A 23,377-nucleotide genomic window follows, 5' to 3' on the forward strand; every position below is an offset into this window, starting at 1 on the left:
ACCTTTTCCCGAAACCATCGGGACAACCGACGCCGGAATGCAGAGATCTCGGAGACAGGTCGGTGCCTCGATCCTCATTCATCTCTCGCACCGTCGGCAACGTTTACTGCTTCTCCCTCCCCGTCATTTCTCCACGGAGATGCCACATGGCCCATGGGGTGAGTGACTTGCAGCAGGGACGTGACCTGGGCGTGCATGTACCGCTACTTGCCGCATCGCTGGATCCGTACTAGACTGCGTACCGGGTGCCCCTCCCCAAACGGCCGCGCCCATTCCTGCCTCCGGGTCCGGCCGATCGGCGCGAGGGGCAGGCACTCAGGCACGCTGGGCAGGGGCATCCCGGCCGCGGCACCTCGGAGCGGCGAGCCGTCGTGGTTCGTGTACATGGGCATTGCCCTCACGGCAAGTACAGCTACCCCTACGGTACCCGTCCTAGACACCACGCATGCTGGCAGTTGCCGTGCTGCACATGTACCCGCACGTGCATGATACTTGCTGCACATGTACTGCACCTACAGTAGATGCATCTACTTACAGTACTAATACAGTACAACTACAGTACACGTGCTCCGTACTCTGCACATCTACGCAAGTACAAGTACACATACTTGCATGTGTTACAAGTACACCTACCATGGATATGGTGCACGTACGTGGGCACCCAAGTACTATGCAAGTACAAGTACATTTGCTTGCACGTATTGCAAGTAGGGGTACTCTGTACGCGTGCAAATAGTGATAATTAATACTGTACTTACTTCATGAGGTTGAAAGGCGACGCAGGCTCCTGGCCAATGGGAGGCTGCCCGTTTGTGCTTTGTAACGAGTCACACCATCAAAGTCAATTGTCGAATTGTCATACGTTCTCGATTCCTCCCGCTGCCATGCCTGTCGTCCGTCTCGCCGCCCTGCATGCTCCTCAGCTTGTCGAGGTGCTTCGAAGCCCGTCCGCCAAGACGCCGTCGGAGTTGCAAGCACAAGTGATGATGCTGGCAATCGCTAGCAGTTCGATTACTCACGGCCCGGGTGGCCAGCCCCGACGGCAAGCGAATGCCTACTCTTCCAGCGGCATCGACAAAGTGCTTGGCCGTGTGACGCCGTTTGCCTGTTGGTTGTGAGACCCAGCGTCGTCCACGCAGGCCCTTCGAGGCCCAGTGCACGCGAGCGGCGACGGCAGCAACACGAGTCGATTTCTCGGGACGTGGTTTCGCATCGGCACGCGTGCGTTGGTTGGTGCTCGGAATGACATCTGCTGCCATCGGCAGGACGCTGCCTGTGCTGGCGGCCAGTGCCATTCGCAGCGGCCTCGTCCCCGTCGTCGCCGTGGCCCAGAAGTAATAATACTGGGCCCCGTCCGGGGTTCCGGTTCTTCCCTTTTCCCGCGGCATATTATCAGCCCACCTCTGTCGCTCGTCGACGACACGTCGGCCCTCCGTCAATGCAAATGAAATCTCGACGGTGCATCTCCGCTTCTCCGGCCTTTGCCTCCGCGGCATCGTCCTGCCTCTCGTGCGCGGCCGTCGGAGGGGCCTCGTGTCGCCGGCGACGGCTGGTCCGAGCTGCTCGTCGATATAAGTTGTCGGACGCCGACGGCATCTTCCATCGAGCTCTCGACGATACGACGCCTTGACGCATGCCTACAATCTCCCCGGGCGGATCTGTACATACTTGGCTCCGCCATCGAGCGTCTCCTCCGACCTCCCGTGCCATCACAGCACCCGCAAACCCCGACAGCCGTACCCGTTGCCTTGCTCCCTCGTCGTCGTCGGCGTCATCATCCGTACGACCAATTCCGCGGCGGCAGCGGCGGCAGCTCCCGTGCCATCACAGCACCCGCAAACCCCGACACCCGTACCCGTTGCCTTGCTCGCTCGTCGCCTCCGCGCCAGCAGCGGCAGCATGGCTCTCACGGCAAGGCAGATCGCCATCGTCAAGTCGACGGCGCCCATCGTCAGGCAGCATGGCCGGACCATCACCACCACCTTCTACGCCCGCATGCTCGCGGCCCATCCCGAGCTCAAAAACTACTTTTCCCTGCGCAACCAGCAGACGGGTGCCCAGCAGGCGGCCCTCGCCGACGCCGTCTTCGCCTACGCCGCCCACATCGACAACCTGCCCAAGCTGACGCACGCCGTCGAGCGCATCGCCCACAAGCACGTCTCCCTCTTCATCAAGCCCGAGCAGTACGCCATCGTCGGCCGCCACCTCGTCGGCGCCTTCGCCGAGGTCCTCGGCCCCGCCCTGACGACCGAGGTCAAGGACGCCTGGGTCGCGGCCTACGGTCAGCTCGCCGACGTCTTCATCGGCCGCGAAAAGCAGCTGTACGACGCGGCCGGCGCCGACTGGAAGTCGTGGCGCGCCTTCACCATCGTCAAGAAGGCACGCGAGTCCGACGATGTCGTCAGCTTCTACTTGGAGCCCAAGGATGGTCGCGCCCTTGGCCGCTTCCTCCCCGGCCAGTACGTCTCGCTCCAGGTGCCCATCCCCGAGCTCGACGGCCTCCTGCAGAGCCGGCAGTTTAGCCTCAGCACGGCGCCCGTCGACGGCATGCGCCAGTTCCGCATCAGCGTCAAGCGCGAGGCCACCATCCCGGGCGCCACCCGCGACGAGCTCGCCGAGGGCCGCGTCCCGGGCCTCATCTCCAACATGCTGCACGACAGGTACGACGTCGGCGACGAGGTCCAGCTCAGCGCCCCCTGCGGCGAGTTCTTCCTCGACGCGCCGAAGCCCGACACGCCCGTCGTCCTGCTGTCCCTCGGCGTCGGCGCCACCCCCGTGCTGTCCATACTCGACTCCATCCTGCTGGAGGAAAAGGCGACGCGGCCCGTGAGCTACATCCACGGCGCCGCCCGCTCCGACTCGGTCTGCTTCGGGGACCACATCCGCTCCGCCGCCGCCCGGCACGCGAACCTCAAGCCCGTCCTGTTTGCCGAAAATGTCGGCCGAGGCCACGGCGAGGGACGGGACTACGATTTCCACGGCCTCATGGACCTCGCCAAGGTCCGCGACGAGCTGCACCTCGGCGACACCGACGCCCAGTACTACGTCTGCGGGCCCGAGGAATGGATGGTCGAGACGAGACGCTGGCTCGCCGACAAGGGTGTCGACCAGGAGCGAATCCACCTCGAGCTGTTCCGGACCGGCGATGTCTGAGCACCCCACCCGCCAGCTCGTGTCGCACGTTCCTCTGCTGGGCTATGGTTATGAAACGATGAGACGGGGACATGGAGTGTAACAATGTACAACTAGAGAGTCTCCGTATATACGACGCAATGAATATAGCAGTCAGTTGTCCTTTTTCTCGCTCCATCAGAGCGGGCGACGGACATGTCGACCTGCAAACGACACCAAGTATGAGCGCCTCCGTATATACGACGCAATGAATATAGCAGTCAGTTGTCCTTTTTCTCGCTCCATCAGAGCGGGCGACGGACATGTCGACCTGCTCATCGTCCTGTACGTCATTAGCACTTGGTCATGGATGATGCGGGCTTACGGCGCACATTGTCCCTGTCCACAGGGCAAGTGTGCTGTAACAACCAACCAAAGCATGCTACCAGGTACCTATGGCAGGAATTATTATAGCCATCACGCTGCTGTATTTCGTGCTGTATTTCGTGTCGTACGCTGTACTTTTAGTGCGTTACACCTGGAGCTCGGCACCTATGGCGGATTATCCAAGCTCCGCCTCCCGTCCCCCCCCCCCCCATTTCTCTAGGGTAACCGCTGCCAGTGACGTCTTTCAACCTCCACACCATGCTGCCCTGCTAATTAACGTAAATTACAGTGCATTCTCCATTCATCCCGCCTCGCCCACAAACTTCTTCTTTTCTTTTCACGCCCAGCCCTGCATCATCCATCCACCCCAGCACGTCCCCGCCTGTGCGTCTTCGGGTCCCCGGTGCGGCATCCTCGTCTGTTCGGTCAGCCGTTGCACCCATGCCTTTTTTGCCTCCGCTCGCCACCGGCTTCGACTTCGGCCCCTCACACCGAGATCGTCAGGCGTCGACGACGAGGTGGACGCTCGTGAGCCTCTGACGTGACGGAATAGCATCCTCTCCTCGCCACACGCTTGCCTAGGGCGAGCCTTCGATCCGGGCGTGAGAATGGCTCGGCCGGCCTCTGGTCCCGCCTCCTCCCGCTCGCCGTCGTCCTCTTCCGTCGATGCGGGAGCTCCCCTGCCGACCATGGCCGAGCTCGAGCCTTCGTCGCACTGCTATCAGACCTTTCCCACACGGCCCCCCAAGACGCCTCTCGACTCGAGCCTCGAGACCCGGTCCGGCCTCGTGTCCTCGTCCTCGTCGCCCGCCGCCGACCTGTCCTCGTCCTCTTCGGCCGACGACGACGACGAGTCGTGCTCGCACCGCCCACCGCCAACCCCCCTCCCCGTCCGCCAGCTCCTGCTGCTCGCCTTCCTCTCCCTCTCGGAGCAGACGGCCCTCAATTCCATCTCGCCCTACTTGCCTCAGATGGTCACGTCGATGCCCGGCATCCCCGCCGACCGGGGTGGCTTCTACGTCGGCGTCGTCGCCTCCGCCTTCGCCCTCGCCCAGCTGTCCACAAACTTCCTCTGGGGGTACGCCTCGGACCTCGTCGGCCGCAAGCCCGTCCTCGTCGCCGGCACGACGTCGCTCGCGGCCTGCTTCTGCCTCTTCGGTCTCTGCACCCGCTACTGGCAGATCGTCGTCCTTCACGTGGCCATGGGCCTCCTCAACGGCAACGCCGCCTGCGTGCCCACCGTCCTCGGCGAGGTGACGGATCGCTCCAACCAGGGCAGGGCCTTCACCTACCTGCCCGTCATATACTCCCTCGGCGGCATCGCCGGCCCCGCCCTCGGCGGCCTCCTCGTCGGCAGCGCTGGCGGCCGATACCCGTACCTCGGACCCAACCTCCTCTGCGCCGCCCTGCTCGCCTTGAGCGTCGTCGTCGTCGCCCTCGGCTTCGAGGAGACTCTCGGTGACGCCTCCGGTCCCGAGCCGTGGAGGCCGCGGTGGCTCGGCCGGCTCTTGCACCCGTTCCGTTCGCCGTCCCGTGCAGGTCGCAAGGGCGGCGCGTGGGCGGCGCCATGGCCACGCAGCCAGCAGCAACCGCTTCTCTACCACTCTTCTTCGTCCTGCGCATCGGACAGCGAGGATGCCGGCGCCGAATTCGGAAGGCCGTCCAAGCAGTCTCTCGACGAGCCCCCGGCCTGGCGCGGCCTCGTCAACCGCAGGAGCCTCCTGCTCCTGGCCACCTACCTCGTGTTCCAGCTCTCCAACGTTTCCTTCAACAGCCTGTATCCGATATTTGCCGCCTCGCCCGCCCCGGTCGGCCGCGAGCTCGACCCCGACAAGATCGGGCTGAGCCTCGGCCTCGCCGGCGTCGCCACCATCGTCTTCCAATCCTTCCTCTACGAACCCCTCAAGTCGAGGGTCGGCAGCCTCGGCACCTACCGTCTCGCCCTGCTCGGCATCGCCGTGAGCGCCGTTCTCATGCCCTGGGTGGGCCACCTCGACGACGAGCCGCTCTTTGGCGTTGCCAGCGGCCGCCTCTGGCTGTACGCCGAGCTGGGCCTCGTGCTGATGATGAAGAACATTTGCGCCGTCGGCGGTCTCTCCAGCGTCATGCTCCTGGTACGTGACCGTTGCCGTCGGCGACGCTACGCGATGCCATGCCCCGCCATGCTCGTCGCCCCTCCGTGCGCTTTGGTTGCTGACGGACCGCAGATCACCAACTCGGCGGCCTCGCACGCGAGTCTCGGCACCCTCAACGGCGTCGCCCAGACCCTCTCCGCCCTCGGTCGCAGCATCGGGCCCGTCGTGTCGGGTGGCCTCTTTGCCCTTTCGGCCCACGTGCGTCCCAAAGGCGAAGCCCTCGCGTGGAGCCTCTTTGGCGGCCTGGCCCTCCTCGGCTGCGTCGGTGCCCTCTTCATCCGCAGCCCAGGTCTGGAGAGTGACGACTGGGACGAGGACGACGAATACGGATGGCGCGGCGATGACGCTGCATAGATGGCACGGCGCGGATCGTGTGCAAATCAATGAATCAATAGAGCGAATGGGACAATGGCGAGCGAAAAGTGCCAAGTACCGTTGCTGCACCTTTGCGCCTAGTCCCTCCCGTCCATGATGATGAGCGCATCGTCGGCGGACAAGGGACGAAATGACAGCCAAACGCCGCGGCCGGCGAACCTCCAACGTTTCCCGGGCCCCTTTCGAGACTGTTCGTCGCCACGCCACGAGCATCAATACCACGTCGGCGGGTGCTGCCAGTGCCGCAGCATCGTGTCCACGGCGGCACTCCACTCCTCCTCGAAGCAGGCCGCGAGCCTCCGCACGTCGTCGCCTGTCGGCATGGTGCCCGCCCACATCGCGGGACGGTCCGCCTCGCGGGCGGCGTAGACGCCGATGAGCCCGTCTTCCTCGATCCTCCGGAGAACGAGCCAGGCGAGGTTCCAGCTGCGGTTGCTGGTAGGGTCCCGGCGCACGCGGCCATACGCCTCGCGGACAATGTCGCCGCAAAAGGGGAAGCGCGAGGTCAGGCCGCGCAGTTCGGTGAGCATCTGATGGCTCGTCACGTACCGGATCCAAGCCGCCGTCATGGGCCGCTGGAAGGCGCGCGCGTCGGTCTCGTCCGCGCACGACGAGGCCATGCGCTCGATGCGGCAGAGCTCGGTGAGGGTGTTGACCCGATGCGTCGTGAGGCTCTCGACAAGCCGCAGGGTGGAATCCTGTTGGCCAGGTCAGCATCGCGGGCGAGAGGCCAGGCCCATCCTCGGCGGGTGCGGGTGCGGGTGCGGGTGCGGCGTACGCGAGGTCGGCTCGAGCTGCTGCTGCTCCGAGAGCAAACACTACCGCTGGACGACATTGCCGGTGCAGCACTGACGTGTGCGAGTCGGAGCAGGATGTGCGGTATTGTACCGTTGGCCTTGCGAGGGCTCGCTCGTCGTCCAGACGGTCTCGGCGTCCCGGCAACGTCTTATATGGCGATGAACCGGGACGATGCGGGACGGGGTGGAAAGGGTGCGAGCCCACGACGAGCGCCATGTACAGCCTCCGCTCGCCCCCATCCTCACCGCCAAGACGGTTTGATTTCGGCGGGACGAGGGCTCGAGGCTCACGAGAGATCTGCGCCGGGCAGACGGCGGCGGTGGCGGGACGAGGCGAGGGCACGACACACGGTGAGAGGGCGCTCAGAGGCGGATGCAGGAGACGGTCGTCCTAGCCCGTCGTCTCCGTACTCGATGCTCATATCAGACGCTAGAGTATGGCATCACAAAATCCACCCCGACGCTCACCGTGGCAGGCACTGCCGAGCACAGGACTCGGAGGACGCAAGCGATGTGCCCGGTGGTGAAGCCACGTCGGGCGTGCATCCCGTTGCGGAGAGTCGACGAGCGTCGGTGGGCTATTTTCATTACCGGCATGAGCACACGTCATGTGCAGTCGATGCATGCCGCTGCAGGGATGCCTTGCAGGGGCGCCGTCGAGTGCTTGCATGCATGGGGACAGGCGGATGGCTGCGGCCAGGCTGGCTCATCAGCGTCGAGCGGCATGCGAGGCGACTTGGGCCGAGCCGGACCTCGACCGGCTTCGGGCATGTCCTTCCGGACGACGATCAAACGATGCCCGCCGGCGGCAGACGACGATTCGAGCCGTCAACGTCAGCTTGCGGCCAGCCACGCGACGAAGCGACCGCACACGCCGGCATCGCGAGGGGTGCGAAGCAACAGCCTTGCTTTGATTGGACGGCTGCCGCGCGCAAAGGATCCGATCCAGAGGCGTGCTCAACGTAGCCGAGAAGCGCCAGACGCGCTAGACGGCCAAGAGAGTCAAGGTTCACGACGTGTTTCTCTATAGGTCGCACCGGTGTCTTGCACGTCACTCTTTTCTCTCGGTCTTTTTTTTCATTCCATTGCCTTTCGTTCCGTGACTTGTCACGCCATGTTCATGCGAGTTTCGGTACGCCTGGTCATCGTTTGTCGTGGTGTCGTGGAGCAGCATGAGCAGAGCAACGACAGGATGCAGCACTTGCGCCTCGGCGTCAGGCGGCGCTTGTGAGATTGCTGACGAGTGCGGTACATGCACAGCATGCATGTGGTGGTTGTCGGCTCCATGCTGACAGGGGTCACCGCCATGATACCTTGGGAGGGCGCGCCAACCGCCGCAGGCCCGAAGGAGCGTCGCAGGTGTTGGGTCGTCTTCGGCTCGAGCACGATCCGTCACTATTCTTGCATCTCATCTCATCTCATCTCATCTCACCTCCACTCGGCTTATCTCAGCCCTAACCCGTGGGTAGAGGGAACAGGCGGATGCACAAGCGTCGCCCTCGGCAACGCAATACACATGATGGGCCGAGAGACGAGAGATATGAATGTTGTCGTCCGATGGCAGGCAGATTGCTTGGCCTGCGGCTTCCAACCTGCGCCCATGGGCACCGGCGTCGTCGGGGTCATACGGCACGAGGACGTCGAGGCAAGGTTGGTCCAGAAAGCCGCCGCGGGCGTCGGGCTCTTGGCATTGAAGGTTGCATGCATGATCGATACAGGTGCATGGAAGCTCGAATGAGGAAGCGAAAAACGTGTAGAAAATTATGCGAACGGCGAAAGAGTCATCCTCGTTCGGCACATGGAGTCGCCATCGAGAGCAGGACGGAGGGTCTCGTGGGGGTGGGAGAATGGAGAGATGGGGGAGATGAGGAGGGGGTCGGATAAACTTCGGGGAATTGGCTCGGCCGGAATATTCGAGCCTCCAGAATCATTGTCATGGCCAGCCAAGCTTGATGCTTCGGCCTCTTCCAGTCAACGACCGACGGCGCCATCCAAGATGTCCATGTTTCGCGCCAAGAAGCTCGATCTGGGCTGCTTCATCAAGGCACGCACCATTCGGGATCACACGAAGCGCAAGGTCTTTGAGCAGCACGAGACGGAGAGGTGCGTGGATGGGCGGCGGCGAGGCAAGCACCTCTACCGACGGCTAATCTGCGTCGCAGGCAAGCGCTGCGCTACATCATACGCAACACGACGCTCGCCCCTCGTGTCCGCGCCGAGGCCCAGCTGCAGCTGACGCAGATGCACTGCTACACCCGCCCGACGCAGATCCGGAACCGATGCATCATGGGCGGCCAGGGCCGCGGTGTGCTGAGCGATTTCAAGATGACAAGAGTAGGCACGGCCCGTCAAGACTCGGGGGACCTACGAGGCGCTGACGGCGGCAGTTTAACTTTCGCATGGAGGCCATGGCCGGAAACCTGCCGGGCGTGAAGAGGGCGAGCTGGTGACGGCAGAGACGGAGGCACCGGGTTCCGCCCGTGGTTGGTGGTACGACGGACACTGGCATCGGCTGTACGATACGGGTCATGGGGTTTTAAAAATACACACACGGCCTGCTTGCTTGGCTTGGCTTGAACTGACGTGCCCTGTCTCTTCTCTTGGACCGGAAACGGGCGCCGCGTGATTTGACTCGGCAGAGAGCGTGCACCTCGTCACAACGCATGTACGGAGTATTATTGTCAGTCCACTTTGGTGGGTGCGGGTTGTTTGCAGACGATATCCATGCCGCCATCCGATACGGTCATTGAAAAGTCGCGATTCGCTTGACCCATCGTTGTTCTTGCCCTCGCCTGCATTTGGTAAATTTATTCTTGCCATTTCCCCCATGACAAGACGTACGTGCTTGGTCGAGAATGAGGCTGCCGATATTAACGTGCAGAGGCATTTTGGCACTCACGACGCCTCTAGGGTAGGTCGAGCACCCTCTACCCCAACGAGTATAGGGTAGGTTGGGTAGAGAGACAATGGTGGGGCTCACTGGGGCCTTCTCGCCACCTTGGATTCGTCACACCCAAATGGTGACGACGGCATCGATTCTTTTCCTTTCCCCTTTCCACCCTTTACAACTCGAGCGACGGCATCCGAGAGACACAACCATGGGTGGCGGCGATCTCAACCTCAAAAAGTCGTTCCATCCCGGCCTGCGGCGCAACCAGGCGGCCGTCTACGACGAGGAGCAAAAGGCGCTCGCCGAGCGGAAGCGGACGCAGCAGCGGATCGATGAGATCAAGGAGGAGCGGGCAAAGGAGGAGCTGCAGAGGCAGCTCGAGGCGGCCGGCGGCAAGAAGCGCGTCGACCGCGTCGACTGGATGTACCAGGGCGCCAACGATGGCCAAGCCGGCACGACGGAGGAGACGGAGGCATACCTGCTCGGCAAGCGACGCATCGACAACCTCATCAAGGGCACCGAGCACAAGAAGCTGGAGAAGAACGCGGGCGAGGGCAGCTTCATGGCGCTGCAAAACGCCAACAGCGCGCGCGACACGGCGTCCAAGATCCGCGACGACCCGCTGCTCGCCATCAAGCGGCAGGAACAGGCGGCCTACGACGCCATGATGAACGACCCCATCAAGCGCCAGCAGCTCCTCTCCTCCATGGGCATCGAGGGCGGGAAGAAGGAGAGGTCGAGGGACAAGGACAGGGACAGGGACAGGGAGAGGCGAAGACGTCGGCACCGCAGCCGAGACGGCGACGACGACGGCCGGCACAGGCGGCGGCATCGTCGATCCCGCTCGCGCTCGCAAAGTCCAAGGCGGCAGCGCGACATTTCCGACGACGACGACGACGGCCGGCACAAGCGGCGGCATCGTCGATCCCGCTCGCGCTCGCAAAGTCCAAGGCGGCGGCGCGACGGTTCCGACGACGACGAGCGCCGCGGCCGCAGGCACGACCGGAGGAGGACGACGGGCGACGGCGGCGGCGGGCGGAGAGACGGGTCCGACTCGCGCCGACGACACCGAAGCAACGACCGAAGCGGGCGTCGGCGGCACGACTCGTCGTCGGCCGAGCGGCGCACCGGACGACGCAGCGCAAAGGGCCGCGACGGCGAGCGTGAGCGTGAGCGTGAGCGTGAAGACGACCGCCATCGCGAGCGCGACCGTGACCATCGACACGACCGTCCCGGCAGACCACGGGACGGCGACCCACGGCAACGACGGCGAGAAAAGGACGGCGACGAGGAGGCGGCACGGGCGCGCAAGCTCGCGGCGATGCAGTCGGCCGCGTCCGAGCTGGACGAGGACCGCGAGCAGAGGCTGCGGCAGCTCGAAGAAAGGGAGCGCGCGGCGCGGGACGCCGACGACAAGGCGCGGCAGCGACACGGCGATCGCGGCTTCGTCAACGGCCTGCACCGGCAGGCGGAGAAGCTCGATCTCGCCGAGAGAATGGGTCGCGGGAGGCAACGCTTCCAGCAGGACCACGACTGAGCACGACGCCGACGACGGGCAAGCGAGGAGCTTGATGTCGGCGAGAGCATGGGCCGCGGGAGCAAGGCTTCCGGCAGGACCAAGGTTATGGAGCACGGGGATGGATGGAGGAGCAGGAGGAGGATGGATGGCATCGTCGACGGCCACTATCATGAGGAGGAGGAGGATTGATGACATTCCGACGGCCATTATTATTATGAGGAGGAGGATGGATGGCATCGTCGACGGCCATTACGAGGAGGATGGACGGCATCGTCGACGGCCACCATCATGAGGCAGCCGAGCAAGCTCTCTTGAGGGACTCCATCAGAGGACCGTCTCGGGCTGGCCTGCGACGACAATCCGTACGCGCATCATGCGGCACATGGCCGATTCGACATGCACAAGGCACCCATTGATTCGTCGCATGCATGAGTGAAGCCACTGCCGATGGGTGACTGGGCGGTGCGGGTGATGGTGGCAGGGCGTGTCAGCAGTGCGGGCGAGGCTACGGCTTGAGGGTGACAGTTGGCGACGAGCGAGGCTACCGCTGAGGAGCGACAGTGGGCGGTGCGGGTGAAGCTACCGCTGAAGAGCGACAGTAGGCGGGCGGTGCGGGTGATGGTTGCAGGGAGCGCAAGCGCTGTGAGCGAAGCGACGCTGATGAATGGGTGGTGGGCAGTGGGCGGTTCAGGGCAGTCAGTGGGCGGTGCGAGGCAGTGGGTGGTGCGAGGCAGTGGGGTGCACCCAGGGCACTGTGGGAGGGCAAGGCATATGGCGCTTCAGGTGAATGACCGCCATAGGATTGCAGCCTGCACGCCGTAGGCTGGTCCACAGTCCCCTGCAGTGTCCAGCGCCAGGCGGTACGAGGCAGTGGGCGGTACGAGGCAGTGGGCGGTGCGAGGCAGTGGGCGGTGCGAGCAGTTCATCAGTGCCTTACAGTACGGTAAGTTTGTACTTGCACACACCCAATACCAACACACTACGGAGTACCTATGATGTAAATATTGTGCGCCGCTGCTGTCGACGGTGCGACCATGGTTGCCTGCGTCGCCAGCGAGGCCACCGCTGATGGGTGACCGGTGGGTGGCCGGTGCGAGGGACGCTGCGGGTATTCGTGCCGCTGCTGCTGCCGAGCGCAGAGTACCAGTCGCTGTAGTTGTAGGCACTGTAGGCACCCACGGGCGACGCTGTACCGCTGCCGAGCGCAGAGTGTGCCAGTGGCTGTAGGCGCCGTCCTGTTGTTGTGCCGATCCCAGACAGCCGTTGCCGTGGCGGACGGAGCGCCTTCTGGCGGGCCTCGATTGGGGGGGTCAGGCACTCGATTGGGGGGGTCCGGTGCCTGACGCAGGCCCCCCGGCGGACCCCCAAACACAGGGTCTCTGCGGCTGCTGCAGAAACGCAGCGGGCTCGTGGGTCATGTTTACGAGGCTGGGTACAGAGTACTCGGCGCTACCTGCGGGCATCCCCTCAAGTACGGCGGGGAGTGCGGAAAAGGTGCTCCGCGGATGTACCTGCAGGTACCTGGTACGTACGACGACCCTGCTGTAGCGCAAGTCCCGTACCTTGCTAGCGAGCACCTAGTGGTGATGACAGGTACGGACTAACCTAGTGCTCCGGACTCCGTACAGTGCTCGCCGCCCAAAGATGTACCGGTACGCAGAGTAGCGCCCGCCTGCGCGCCGACGGCGGGTACCTGTACTTTTGGCTTTCCGGTGGACGCTGCCGACGCCATGGTATTTTATTATTATATTATTCCCTTGATTTATTGATCCTCCCCTTGGCAGCCGCATCACCATCGCTCTCCCCGCCTCCTCCGCCGAAGCAACTTTGCCGACGTTGCTGCTTACTCCAACCGACCATCCGACCATCACGACGCCTCTCTCCCTCTGCACCGTCTCCCTCCTCCATCGGCCGCTGACCTCGTCGACCGTCCCCCGGGCCGCAGCACGCACCTGGCACGCTCGTCCCCGCCACGACGCCTGCCTCGTCCGGCCCTCCCATCGTGCCCTCGTCCGGCCCTCCCATCGTGCCCTCGTCCGGCTCTCTCAGCGTGCCCTCGTCCGGCCCTCTCAGCGTGCCCTCGTCCGGCCCTCTCAGCGTGCCCTCGTCCGGCCCTCTCAGCGTGCCCTCGTCCGGCCCTCTCAGCGTGCCCTCGTCCGGCTCTCTCAGCGTGCCCTCGTCCGGCCCTCAACGCCCCTGCTGCCGACACCATGCTCTCCCCGTGCGGCGGATCCAAGACGGTCCAGCGCAAGCTGGTGCTGCTGTGCGTGCCACCATCCACCGACCGACGACGACGCTGACATGAGACGGCAGAGGCGACGGCGCCAGCGGCAAGACGTCCCTCCTCAACGTCTTCACCCGAGGGTAAGCCCCCCTCCCCCTGCCTCCCCCCCCCTCCCGGGGGTGCGTGCCTCGTCGGACGAGGGCTGACGGTGCGGCAGCTACTTCCCGACCGTCTACGAGCCGACCGTCTTCGAAAACTACGTCCACGACATCTTCGTCGACAACGTCCACATCGAGCTCTCGCTCTGGGACACGGCCGGCCAGGAGGAGTTTGACCGCCTGCGGTCCCTGTCTTACGGTACGACCGACCCTGCTCGCCGCCGCCCGTGGACCTCTCACCTCTCATCCGCCCCGCTAACCCGTCGCCCTCGGCCTCGGCAGACGATACCGACCTCATCATGCTCTGCTACTCGGTCGAGAGCAAGGACTCGCTCGAGAACGTCGAGTCCAAGTGGGTCGGCGAGATTGCCGACAACTGCCCCGGCGTCAAGCTCGTCCTCGTCGCCCTCAAGTGCGACCTCCGCGAGGCCGACGACTACGACGTGGCCGAGGCGAGCAACGCCGCCGACGGCGAGCAGCCGGCCGAGAAGGGGCCCATCATCAGCTACGACCAAGGCCTCGAGGTGGCCCGGAGGATAGGCGCGTCGCGCTACCTCGAGTGCTCCGCCATGAAGAACCGGGGCGTCAACGAGGCCTTTACCGAGGCGGCCCGCGTCGCCCTGAGCGTCAAGAAGGATCGCGAGGACGGCAAATGCTCCGTCATGTAGCCTCGTCGTCCGTCCGAGCCTGCCCTCGCCGTCCCCATTGTCCCTTTTGCTTTCTCGCACCCGCTTCATACCAACGCGCGCCCGTCTATTCTTGTTCTTTGTCGCATGCATATATATATATCGCCTTGTCAAGCCGCGCCTCGGATGGGCTGCGTTCGACGCGTCCGTCCCGCGCTTTATTCTTCTTCTTTGCCTTGCTACGCCTTGGGGAGAGGGCGAGGCGCGCTGGGGGGGCTACGCACGACGTCGTCATGCTCGACCTGCGCGGACCGAGACCTTTCGCGACGCCTTCGAATCGCCGGCGCAATCGACACGACCCTGCCGCCGTCGATGAAACACCCTCTCGCCCGTCGACGAATCGCCCTTGTCCGTCGACGAATCGCCCTTGTCCGTCGACGAATCGCCCTTGTCCGTCGACGAATCGCCCTTGTCCGTCGACGAATCGTCCTCTCGTCCGTCGATGAATTGCCCTCTCGTCCGCCAACGAGTCGCCCTCTCGTCCGTCGACGAATCGCCCTCTCGTCCGTCGACAAACCAACCTCACATCCATCGACGAATCGTCCTCTCGTCCGTCGGCCGACGCCGTCGAGCCTGGTCCGGTGCCGATGGGCCGCTCTGCTTGCCTCGGGCCCGTGCCGATGGGCCGCCTCTGCTTGCCCCGGGCCCGAGCAACGTCCGGCAGCACACGCCGCCTGCGGGCTCGTTCGAATTCCCCGAGGCCACCCCCCCTACCTGCCGGTCCTCCCCGCGAAGCCGTGCCTCCACCGAGCCTCCACCGAGCCTCCACGAGCGGCCGCGCGAGGGCGCATCCGTTTGCGTCCCGAGGGCCGGCATCGAACCGCGGCGAAAGGGGGTAGCGACGAGGCGCGGCATCGGTTTCTACGTAGGCCGCATCTCCCCTCCCTTCCGAGGCCGTCCGTTGCCGTGCCGCCGATGCTGACGTGCGTCTGCATAGGGCCTGGCCTTCAAGCCGTGCTTGACGGTGCCGACGAGCCTGCGGTACATATCTGGCTTCCTTTCATGAAAATAGACACGACCTCGTCACGAATTTAATATCATACCGCGTCAAGATTTGATTTCCTCATATTTCGATCGCCTTTCACGATACCAGTCACCGTGTGCATGTCTGCGGACGGATCGCCACCCGTAGCCCGCCGTCGAAGCGACCACCGTCGAAGCGACCACCGTCGAAGCGACCGCCGTCGAGCTCTGCCACCGTCACCTCGACTCCAAGGCAAGGCAGGGCGACGACGCCGTGATGCAAAGGATACGCTGACCCGGTCAACCAGCCGCCTCCCGGGCTCGCCTCCCGACGGCGGGTACGTACGCTACGTCGCCGCCCGGACCGTCGCGAGCTTGCTTCGAACCGCCATGCTCCTGTCCGAGCGGCCAATCTTGGCCTCGTCGACCCAGTCCATGTCCAGGCCCCGGCGGAAGATCAAGCAGTGCGTCGAGCCTCCGTGGTGGAAGCTGCCAATCTCCTCGCCCTTGTCCACGCGCGTCGGCCGGCCGGTCCTGAACCTCTTGTGGATGCGGCACGTCGACACGTCGGCCATGCCGACGGCGACGAATACGGTCCGGCCGACAGGCTCGTCGGCCTCGATGTAGAAGATGGCCCGCGTCGCGACGTGGGCAATGTACCCCTGCGCGAGGCCCGGCCCGGCCGGATCCGGCCCCTCGTCGTCGTAGAAGCCGGCCATGGTCGGCTCGGAAAAGTAGGTGCCGGCGATGAGCTCGGTCCTGACGACGGTGCCCGCCACGTGCGAGTGCCAGCGGTGGTAGGACGTGGCGCCGAGGAAGGCCTGGTACACGGTGCCGCCGACGAGATCGCCGACCCACGGATGGCCGTCGAGCATCTCGTCGAGCGAGTACGGCTGGCCCTTGAGCCAGAAGCCGTCGCGGCGCCCGACGTTGGACCGCAGCGCAAACGGCCTCGACTCGCAGGCGGCGACGACGCAGGCCGCGTCGTCCCTCGACGCGACGGGCCGCAGCGCGTCGACGTCCCTGAAGCGGCGAGCGAAGAAGTCGTCCCAGGAGCGGAAGCCCCAGTGGTCGGCCGTCGGGTCGCAGCGGAAGAGCCGGTCGAAGGGGAGGGAGCCGCCGTCGAGGTTGCCGTCCCTCTCCATGGCCCTCAGCGCCGGCCCGCCGAGCCACATGTTCTCGTCGGCCGTGAGCACGTACCGCGAGGCCGGCGTGGCGAGCAGCTCGTCGCGCCAGGCGTCGAGGATGGCCCGGAGCCTCGCGTTGACCTCGGGCATGAGGAAGAAGGCGTAGCCGCTCGGCGTCGCCATGGGCCAGTCGAGGAGCGCGTTGAAGGGGAAGCCGATGAGGCCGACGTCGCAGCCTCTCTGGCTCCACTCGGGGGCCTTTTCCGTCATGATGACGCTGAAGAGCTCGAGCAGGTGGCCGACGTGGCGGATCTGCCTGTTGCCGACGGGGTCGTCGAGGTACGGCGCCTTGGCGGGCACCTCGTCGAGCATGGCCGAGGCCAGCATGCGCAGGTCGGCACGGCTGTCGATGAGCTTCCGGAGGTCGTCCACCTCGTTGGCGAGCGCCGGGACCTCGCCACGGCCGTCGACGTCCTCGACGAGCCGCCGAAGCCAGGCGACCATGATGTTGCCGTCGAGCGGCAGCCAGCCGCCGGCCCGGTGGGGTGCGACGACGGGCTCCGGCATGGTCGAGGATGGATGCATCGTGCCTGCGAACCGACGTCGCCTTGGTCGGGTCCCTCGTTGGCAGGCGACGGAGGGGGGAGATTGCCCATGCTCCCTGGCGGCGATGCGGACCTTTTACTGCCCCCGGGCAACCCATCCTCGTCCTCGCAAGCCGACCCGAGGCTCCTTGGTTGCGGGCAATCTACGTGGCATGCACGTCATGGGCTTCATCCTCGTCAGCACGCTTCCGCATCCCCGTTCCATTGGTCGCTTGCGCCGCGCAAGGAGGGCCCGAGGCGATGACGACGGCACGTCTGACGAAGGCGCTGAGCTCTGCGCATGCAGGTTGCGGAAGCATGCGGCATCCGATTCGACGACGGACGTCACGACCGTTGCCATCCCCCATGCACCATGCACCGCGTGGGAGGGTCGGAGAGGCATTGCCCTTGAGGGACGGTGCCTGGCGTGCGCCGTCGTTTGTTCGTCATGGCGACGCCCTTGCCGACGCGCTCGTCAGACCGTTCGGCCGTCAAGCGGGCGAGTGGCCAAGGCCAAGGGGAACGGAGAGGTTGGATCCTCGGCTGACGAAGCTTCACGGCACGCGCACGAACCGTCGTGTTCGGGCTCGACGGATGGCCGGGCGAAAAGGGTCGAAGCCGAGGGGGTTCGACGACGATGGCGACCTCGCCCGACGGATGGCCGGGTGAAAAGGGTCGAAGCCGAGGGGGTTCGACGACGATGGCGACCTCGCCCGACGCACGCCCTGGCGCACAACGGGTGCATCTGCATGGTCGACTCAAAGGTGCGGCGGCCGAGCGCAAGCGTGCGATGGTGCCGGCACACGAATGCTGGTGCCGTCGTGTAACCTGACCCGAGGACAGGGTGGTACGCGACGACGAGCAAGGTCAACGGCCAGACTCGTGACGAAGCGCAGTCGGTCGGGACAACCACCGAGCACCGGGGCGTCGTCCGCACTCCGCACCGCACCGGGATGGCGCAGGATGATGCGTACGGAGCAGCACCGCATACGTGGAACGAGCAGGCACCGTATCCGTGTGCGCGGAGCAGGGGACCTCGCATGGCGAGACGACGGTCTGTCACGTCGGGCCACGCACGCACTCGCACCTCGTCTCGACTGCCGGGGGGGATGGACGTCTCGCAGCGGCACGAGCGCATGCATCCATGTTTTTCTGCTTTTGCATCGCGTCATCGCACGCAGGGCGGTGGCCTGAATCTCGACTGCCAAGCGCATAAGTAAACAACGGCGGCGGCCCCATCTTGGTCGCCGTCGTCGCCCCTGACATGGACACCCCGACGGCGGCCTCTCCCCGGCATCGTGACAGGGTGCCGGCCTTCTCAAACAGACGGGAAGGGCGGTCGGATGAAACGTGGGAACCCGGAGAGATGTGGACGGTCGAGGCCGGTTCGCCCTTGGCTCCCTACGTGTCGGTGCACGACGGGATCGAAGGAGAGGAGAAAAACGAAACAGACGAGGAGGAAAATAAAGGAACGAGTGAGGGGTTTGTCTGACGATGAGACGAAGCATGATTCCCGTGCCCAAGGTGGTTTAGCGCGTGTCCCTCGACACTAACCAGAGATGGTCCAATTGCTCGTCGGGCCAGTAATAATTAATCATTATTCCTGCACGGAGGAATAGGAGCTCCGTGCCGAGCCCTTGCTTGTCCACACGGGGTACCTGGGTACATGCACAAGCGGCGCCCGCCTTTCGTTGTACCGTGCAAGTACGCCAATAATTACTGTACGTTGTCTGCAAATTAAAGTACGGCTACACAGTGCATAAGCTTGAGTACGACTCCGCTTCACAGTGTATCGATGCACCTCGAAGATCACAACTGAGGAGCACAGGCTGGCAAACCACCAGAGCACCTTTTCCAGTTCCTCTCTACACCACTGAACATTTCGTGCTACGTTCCATGCACATGCAGTACTGCGCAGCACACGAGCCCGTCGAGGGGACCCCGAATCAAGCCTCTTGTCTGTTACGTTGACTCGCTGGATGTTGGAAATGAAGCCTCATGCCGTATTATTCCTGAAGCATATTGTACAGCTCGACGCAAGTACTCATAAGTACTTGGCAGGTACTGTTCTTGACCATAGGTACTGTGCGGAGTACATTCACCCACACTTGCGTACGCAAATGCAATGCTACTTGTTGTACGGAGTACGCCCAAATACATGCAGTGTACCTACTGAGTACACCTAAATACATTGAATTACATGCAGTGTACTCCTAACGGAGTGCAAGTACTTACTGTACACTCAAGTACTTACAGCACAGCATTATGGCCAGTTGGCAGATTCGGAGGCACTTGCTGTACGGATGAGTCGGGTGGCTACTGGCGGGATCACAAGTACAAGTTTGTACAAGGAGGTACTTGCAGATACGAGCATGTACGGAGTAACACGAGGCGCGGAGTAAGTGCATATAAGTATAGCAAATTGGTAAGCGAACTAAGTAGAGGATGGTGCCCAACGCATACATGTACTTATACAAACTTGTCACGCACTAACCTGCTACGGAGATTTCTGTCACACACTAACCTACTACGGAGATTTCTATACGGAAGGGAGATTGCGTGCACGCCCTGCAATCTGTACTGTGGTTGTACAATAAATACTTGCTCCGTACTCCGTACTTACTCCGTACTTACATGTACTGTATACCAGTTTGTACTATGCGTGCAAGTACTCCGGACATCTACTTACGAGTACAAGTAGTCGTCCGTACAGTGCACGCACGTACCGTATGCAAATGTTCGCGGCACAGTACGTTGTAGTGCTCTGTTCTTGTACTCTTCATCGTCGATCAAGTATCTTCCTCACCAAAACACGAGGAAAAGTGACTTTGAAGGGATACATGTTCCCCCTCCCCGTCCTTCATCGTCGATCAAGTATCTTCCTCACCAAAACACAAAGAAAAGTGACTTTGATGGGATACATGTTCCCCCTCCAACGGTGCGGCACTGCATCCTAGTCGGCACGTTTACAATCAGAACGCATCATGCGTTTCGTCGCGGGTAAGAGCACGAGCTGAGTGCTTCGGGGCAGGGCGCAGGAAAAGGACAAATCGCTCTTTTGGCAACGGTAGGGACGCTTCCCAATGTGACGATGTAGGAAAAACGTCAAACGTTGCAGGACAGGAGGCGGACACACTGTACCGGCACACGATTTATTACGTGCACTTGCACACTAGTTGTACATGCAAGTACTTACTCCGACATGCACAGTACTGCTGTAAAGACTACAGTGGGTTAGTGGTCGTTCCGCAGGCGAATCCCAAGGTAGTGGGTACTTGAGTTTGGTCGGAGGCGGCCGCGAGAATCCAAGTACAGATGACATGACGGACGCTCAGTGGTCCACCGAACGAGCCTGTGCCCGTCTTGCACTTGCACGCGCTCTCGACTAACAGCGAGTACCCCTCCGAAGCGTTAGAGGCATGTACCGCGCAGGTACACGCATCGGCACGGCGCACCGGAGGGGTACCGCGAGTGTACCTGCACGGGCGAGTACCCATGTGTCGGCGCCTGCTAGCGGCACGCGAAGCCGTGTGCCTGTGTCAACCCCCCTACCCGCCAAGTGGGGGGCCTCGCACGCTGCTGCCAAACGTGCCTCGCCTCCAGCCTCGCCGTCTGTCAGCGGCACTCCACCAGGCTCCGAATCAGAAACGCTCACCTTCATGCAACACACTTCGGATCCAGACGAGGTGCCATGGCTGAGAAATTACGTGCCGCAACTCGGCCGCTCCCCTCGGCGAGCGTCGAGGCTCAGGTCCGTGTATAAATACGATGACGACCCCGCGAGGCGTCGAGACTCCCCTTGGCCGTGTCATGCGGAGTCGCCGGTTCGTCCCCAGATTCGTCCCCAGATTCGTCCCCAGATTCATCCCTTTCTTCTCCTCTCCTTTCATCTTTCTTTGCTTTCTCTCGTCGACGCAGCATGAAGCCCTCGACTCACCTCCTCACCGCCGCCTCCTTGGCGGCCGTGGCCCTGGCCGGCCCCGTCCCCCTCGAGTCGCGCGAGATGAAAGAGCCCAAGCCGGACGGCCATGCCATCCTGCTGGAGTGGATGTTCGACGGGAAGCCCGCCGGCGGGCTCGACGACATCACCTTTCCCATAAACCTGGCCGAGGCGAACCCGAAGGAGGAGTACTTCTTCGGCCAATCCGTCTCCTTTGACAAGCATGACAACAAATACGCCTACATTGGCATTCAGACAAGGGACAAGGACCACAACATCCACGCCGCCTTTTCGAGCTTCCAAGCCGGCACGACGTCATCGCACGCCAACTGCAAAGACACGGCCGACCTGCGACCAGGCGTGAGCTGCGCCGTCGACATCAAAGGGGACTACAGCCACATCTACCACCTCAACATTAAGAGAACGGGAGCGTACACGTGGAGGGGAAGCATCATCGACTCGGTGACGGGCGAGTCGACCGTCATCGGCGAATGGACGCTGCCTGAGTCGACGGGGTTGATGAGCAGCCGCCGGACCGGCTTCGTCGAGTACATACCGCAGAGCAACGGCCGGGGGGATTCCACGTGCATCGGCCTGCCGGCCGTCGCCGTCACCTTCGGGAACCCGACGAGCAACACGCCAAACTGCGGCTCGGCAACGTATTCGCAGGTGAACGGGATGGGCCGGTGCAGTGGGCAGACGGAAAGCTTCACGTCACAAAACGTCACCAACGGCGTGAACATCCAGCTGGGCCCGGACCAGAGCCCGAACAAGGCGGTGGCGATTCCGGACTCGTCGGCAACCTCGCCGTCACCTGCGCCGCAGCCGCTGCAGTCGGAGAACCAGGGGGGCAAACCGCTTGGGAACGGCGTGGACAAGGATCCGGCGGACCCACCGGCAACATCGCCGTCACCCGCGCCGCAGCCGCAGCAGCCAGAGAAGCAGAGGGGCCCACCGCTTGGGAACGGCGTGGAAGAGGAGCCGGCCGACGCGCGGGAGGCGAATCCCTCCAACGGACAGCCGCCACAGCAAGGGAACCAGAGGGGCCCATCTGCTGGGACCGGTAAGGGAGACGGCACAGACAAGTCGACGCTGCCATCTCCACCGGCCGCGAAGCCCGCGCCGTCCCGGTACGGGCAGACGCCGCAGCCCGAGGATCTGAAGGACGGCAACGGCCTGGGAGCGGGAGAGGAACCGAACGAATGCCCGGCCGAGTACGAGGACTACTAGTTGGCGAGCTTCAAAGGAGACGGCCATGACGGCGTTGCTTGGAGAAAGGGAATGCCGCTGCATCTGCTGCCACCCACGACATGCTACGGCATGAGCGGGGCAGGCACGTAGGTGTGCTGGCAGGCAGACATTCATTCGTACACACGTACTATAGTATTACTATAGTATTACTCTTTCGTTTCAACTCTTGCACCGAAATCATTCGCGCTTTGAATGCTCCAAGGAACGGCCATCGACGGCAACACCAAGCGTCCCCGTCGTCGCCGACCATGGTGGTTGCTTGTGCTTCGCCACTCCATCGCCGGCTTCACATTTTTCCCTGCCGCGACGTCCGCTCGAGGCGGTACAGGTACAGGCACATGTGTAGCCACCCAAGTCGGCACGGGCGCGCATGTACATGTACAAGCTCGACCACGCGGCGCTCCAACCGGCACTCTCCCGGCACCTTACCCGGCACCGTACCCGGCACGCGAGCACGCAAGTACCTCAAAGTACTCTTCAGCCGAGTGCGGTGCGGTGCAGGCGGTCGGGGCACTCGCCGGTACATGCGTGGTACCCGCCACCGTTGCCGGTACATACCTACCCCGCCGAGTCGGCAGGGAGTCGCACCTGCCCGCCGGCAAATACGGAGGTCCCCACTTGGATCGCCATGTCGACCATTGGCATCCGCCTTGGCACCGGCGGTGGTGACGGTCCTGAGCGCTGATTGGCTGGGAGACAATGCTGTGGGGTCGCGCCGCGCTCCTTCCCTGCTCGTCAGCTCGCCCGTCGGCCTGCAACTTGGCCTCCTTCGGAAGCAGCGACCTAGGTTGCGGCCACGAACGGACCTTCCGAGATTCGGACCGGGCAGCGACGACAAGACTGCTCCTTCCCTCGACCGTCCCGTCCCCTCGACCCCCCTCAACAAAAAATCCCCCCCCCCATCTCTCAACCCCCTCGCCTCTCTCCAACCCTCGCCTCTCTCAACCTCACCTCACGACGGCGGTGCTGACGACCGCTGCCGGCACCGACACGGACGCCGACGCGCACTCGCGAGCCCGCACGGCCGACGACCCACGGACGCGGAAGCGTCGAGGCACGGAAACACGGACGCCGACGGCGACTCGACCGAGCGACGCCCGACGCACGACGAGTCGCACCTCGATCGAGCGACGCTCTCGCCTCGCCCGCTTCCTGCCCGTCACCCCCCCGACCTCGACGCGGCCGGATCCCCGTCGATGATGCATCGTCGATAGAGCGGCCACAACCCAG

The 23,377-nt window shown here is 63.5% G+C and overlaps 10 protein-coding genes across 10 annotated transcripts; 7 read left to right on the forward strand and 3 right to left on the reverse strand.

Moving 5' to 3' along the window:
- Positions 1–884: 884 nt before the first annotated feature.
- On the forward strand, positions 885–3,153 carry DCS_00059 (flavohemoglobin; the record flags this gene model as incomplete). Its single annotated transcript, XM_040797401.1, has 2 exons — positions 885–1,091; positions 1,735–3,153. The coding sequence occupies 2 exons, from the start codon at positions 885–887 to the stop codon at positions 3,151–3,153; spliced, it is 1,626 nt and encodes a 541-aa protein (XP_040658284.1).
- A 923-nt stretch (positions 3,154–4,076) lies between these two features.
- On the reverse strand, positions 4,077–7,393 carry DCS_00060 (uncharacterized protein; the record flags this gene model as incomplete). The annotated part of the gene is made up of 2 exons (XM_040797402.1): positions 4,077–7,196; positions 7,274–7,393. The coding sequence occupies 2 exons, from the start codon at positions 7,391–7,393 to the stop codon at positions 4,077–4,079; spliced, it is 3,240 nt and encodes a 1,079-aa protein (XP_040658285.1).
- Positions 7,394–8,801: 1,408 nt separating this feature from the next.
- Positions 8,802–9,255, forward strand: DCS_00061 (mitochondrial 40S ribosomal protein MRP2; the record flags this gene model as incomplete). The annotated part of the gene is made up of 3 exons (XM_040797403.1): positions 8,802–8,908; positions 8,968–9,139; positions 9,193–9,255. The coding sequence occupies 3 exons, from the start codon at positions 8,802–8,804 to the stop codon at positions 9,253–9,255; spliced, it is 342 nt and encodes a 113-aa protein (XP_040658286.1).
- A 648-nt stretch (positions 9,256–9,903) lies between these two features.
- Positions 9,904–11,232, forward strand: DCS_00062 (pre-mRNA-splicing factor CWC25; the record flags this gene model as incomplete). The annotated part of the gene is made up of 1 exon (XM_040797404.1): positions 9,904–11,232. The coding sequence occupies one exon, from the start codon at positions 9,904–9,906 to the stop codon at positions 11,230–11,232; it is 1,329 nt and encodes a 442-aa protein (XP_040658287.1).
- Positions 11,233–13,424: 2,192 nt separating this feature from the next.
- DCS_00063 (uncharacterized protein) lies at positions 13,425–14,264 on the forward strand (the record flags this gene model as incomplete). The annotated part of the gene is made up of 4 exons (XM_040797405.1): positions 13,425–13,477; positions 13,528–13,578; positions 13,656–13,795; positions 13,879–14,264. The coding sequence occupies 4 exons, from the start codon at positions 13,425–13,427 to the stop codon at positions 14,262–14,264; spliced, it is 630 nt and encodes a 209-aa protein (XP_040658288.1).
- Positions 14,265–14,349: 85 nt separating this feature from the next.
- DCS_00064 (uncharacterized protein) lies at positions 14,350–15,388 on the reverse strand (the record flags this gene model as incomplete). The annotated part of the gene is made up of 2 exons (XM_040797406.1): positions 14,350–15,279; positions 15,326–15,388. 2 exons carry the CDS (start codon positions 15,386–15,388, stop codon positions 14,350–14,352), a joined length of 993 nt encoding a protein of 330 aa, XP_040658289.1.
- A 204-nt stretch (positions 15,389–15,592) lies between these two features.
- On the reverse strand, positions 15,593–16,939 carry DCS_00065 (phosphatidylserine decarboxylase family protein; the record flags this gene model as incomplete). The annotated part of the gene is made up of 1 exon (XM_040797407.1): positions 15,593–16,939. The coding sequence occupies one exon, from the start codon at positions 16,937–16,939 to the stop codon at positions 15,593–15,595; it is 1,347 nt and encodes a 448-aa protein (XP_040658290.1).
- A 1,281-nt stretch (positions 16,940–18,220) lies between these two features.
- On the forward strand, positions 18,221–18,448 carry DCS_00066 (uncharacterized protein; the record flags this gene model as incomplete). Its single annotated transcript, XM_040797408.1, has 1 exon — positions 18,221–18,448. The coding sequence occupies one exon, from the start codon at positions 18,221–18,223 to the stop codon at positions 18,446–18,448; it is 228 nt and encodes a 75-aa protein (XP_040658291.1).
- A 2,427-nt stretch (positions 18,449–20,875) lies between these two features.
- Positions 20,876–22,126, forward strand: DCS_00067 (uncharacterized protein; the record flags this gene model as incomplete). Its single annotated transcript, XM_040797409.1, has 1 exon — positions 20,876–22,126. The coding sequence occupies one exon, from the start codon at positions 20,876–20,878 to the stop codon at positions 22,124–22,126; it is 1,251 nt and encodes a 416-aa protein (XP_040658292.1).
- A 213-nt stretch (positions 22,127–22,339) lies between these two features.
- Positions 22,340–23,361, forward strand: DCS_00068 (uncharacterized protein; the record flags this gene model as incomplete). Its single annotated transcript, XM_040797410.1, has 2 exons — positions 22,340–22,697; positions 22,844–23,361. The coding sequence occupies 2 exons, from the start codon at positions 22,340–22,342 to the stop codon at positions 23,359–23,361; spliced, it is 876 nt and encodes a 291-aa protein (XP_040658293.1).
- Between the last annotated feature and the right edge of the window lie 16 nt (positions 23,362–23,377).

This window comes from Drechmeria coniospora, chromosome 01 (assembly GCF_001625195.1).
Source record: "Drechmeria coniospora strain ARSEF 6962 chromosome 01, whole genome shotgun sequence".
Classification (NCBI taxonomy): domain Eukaryota; kingdom Fungi; phylum Ascomycota; class Sordariomycetes; order Hypocreales; family Ophiocordycipitaceae; genus Drechmeria; species Drechmeria coniospora.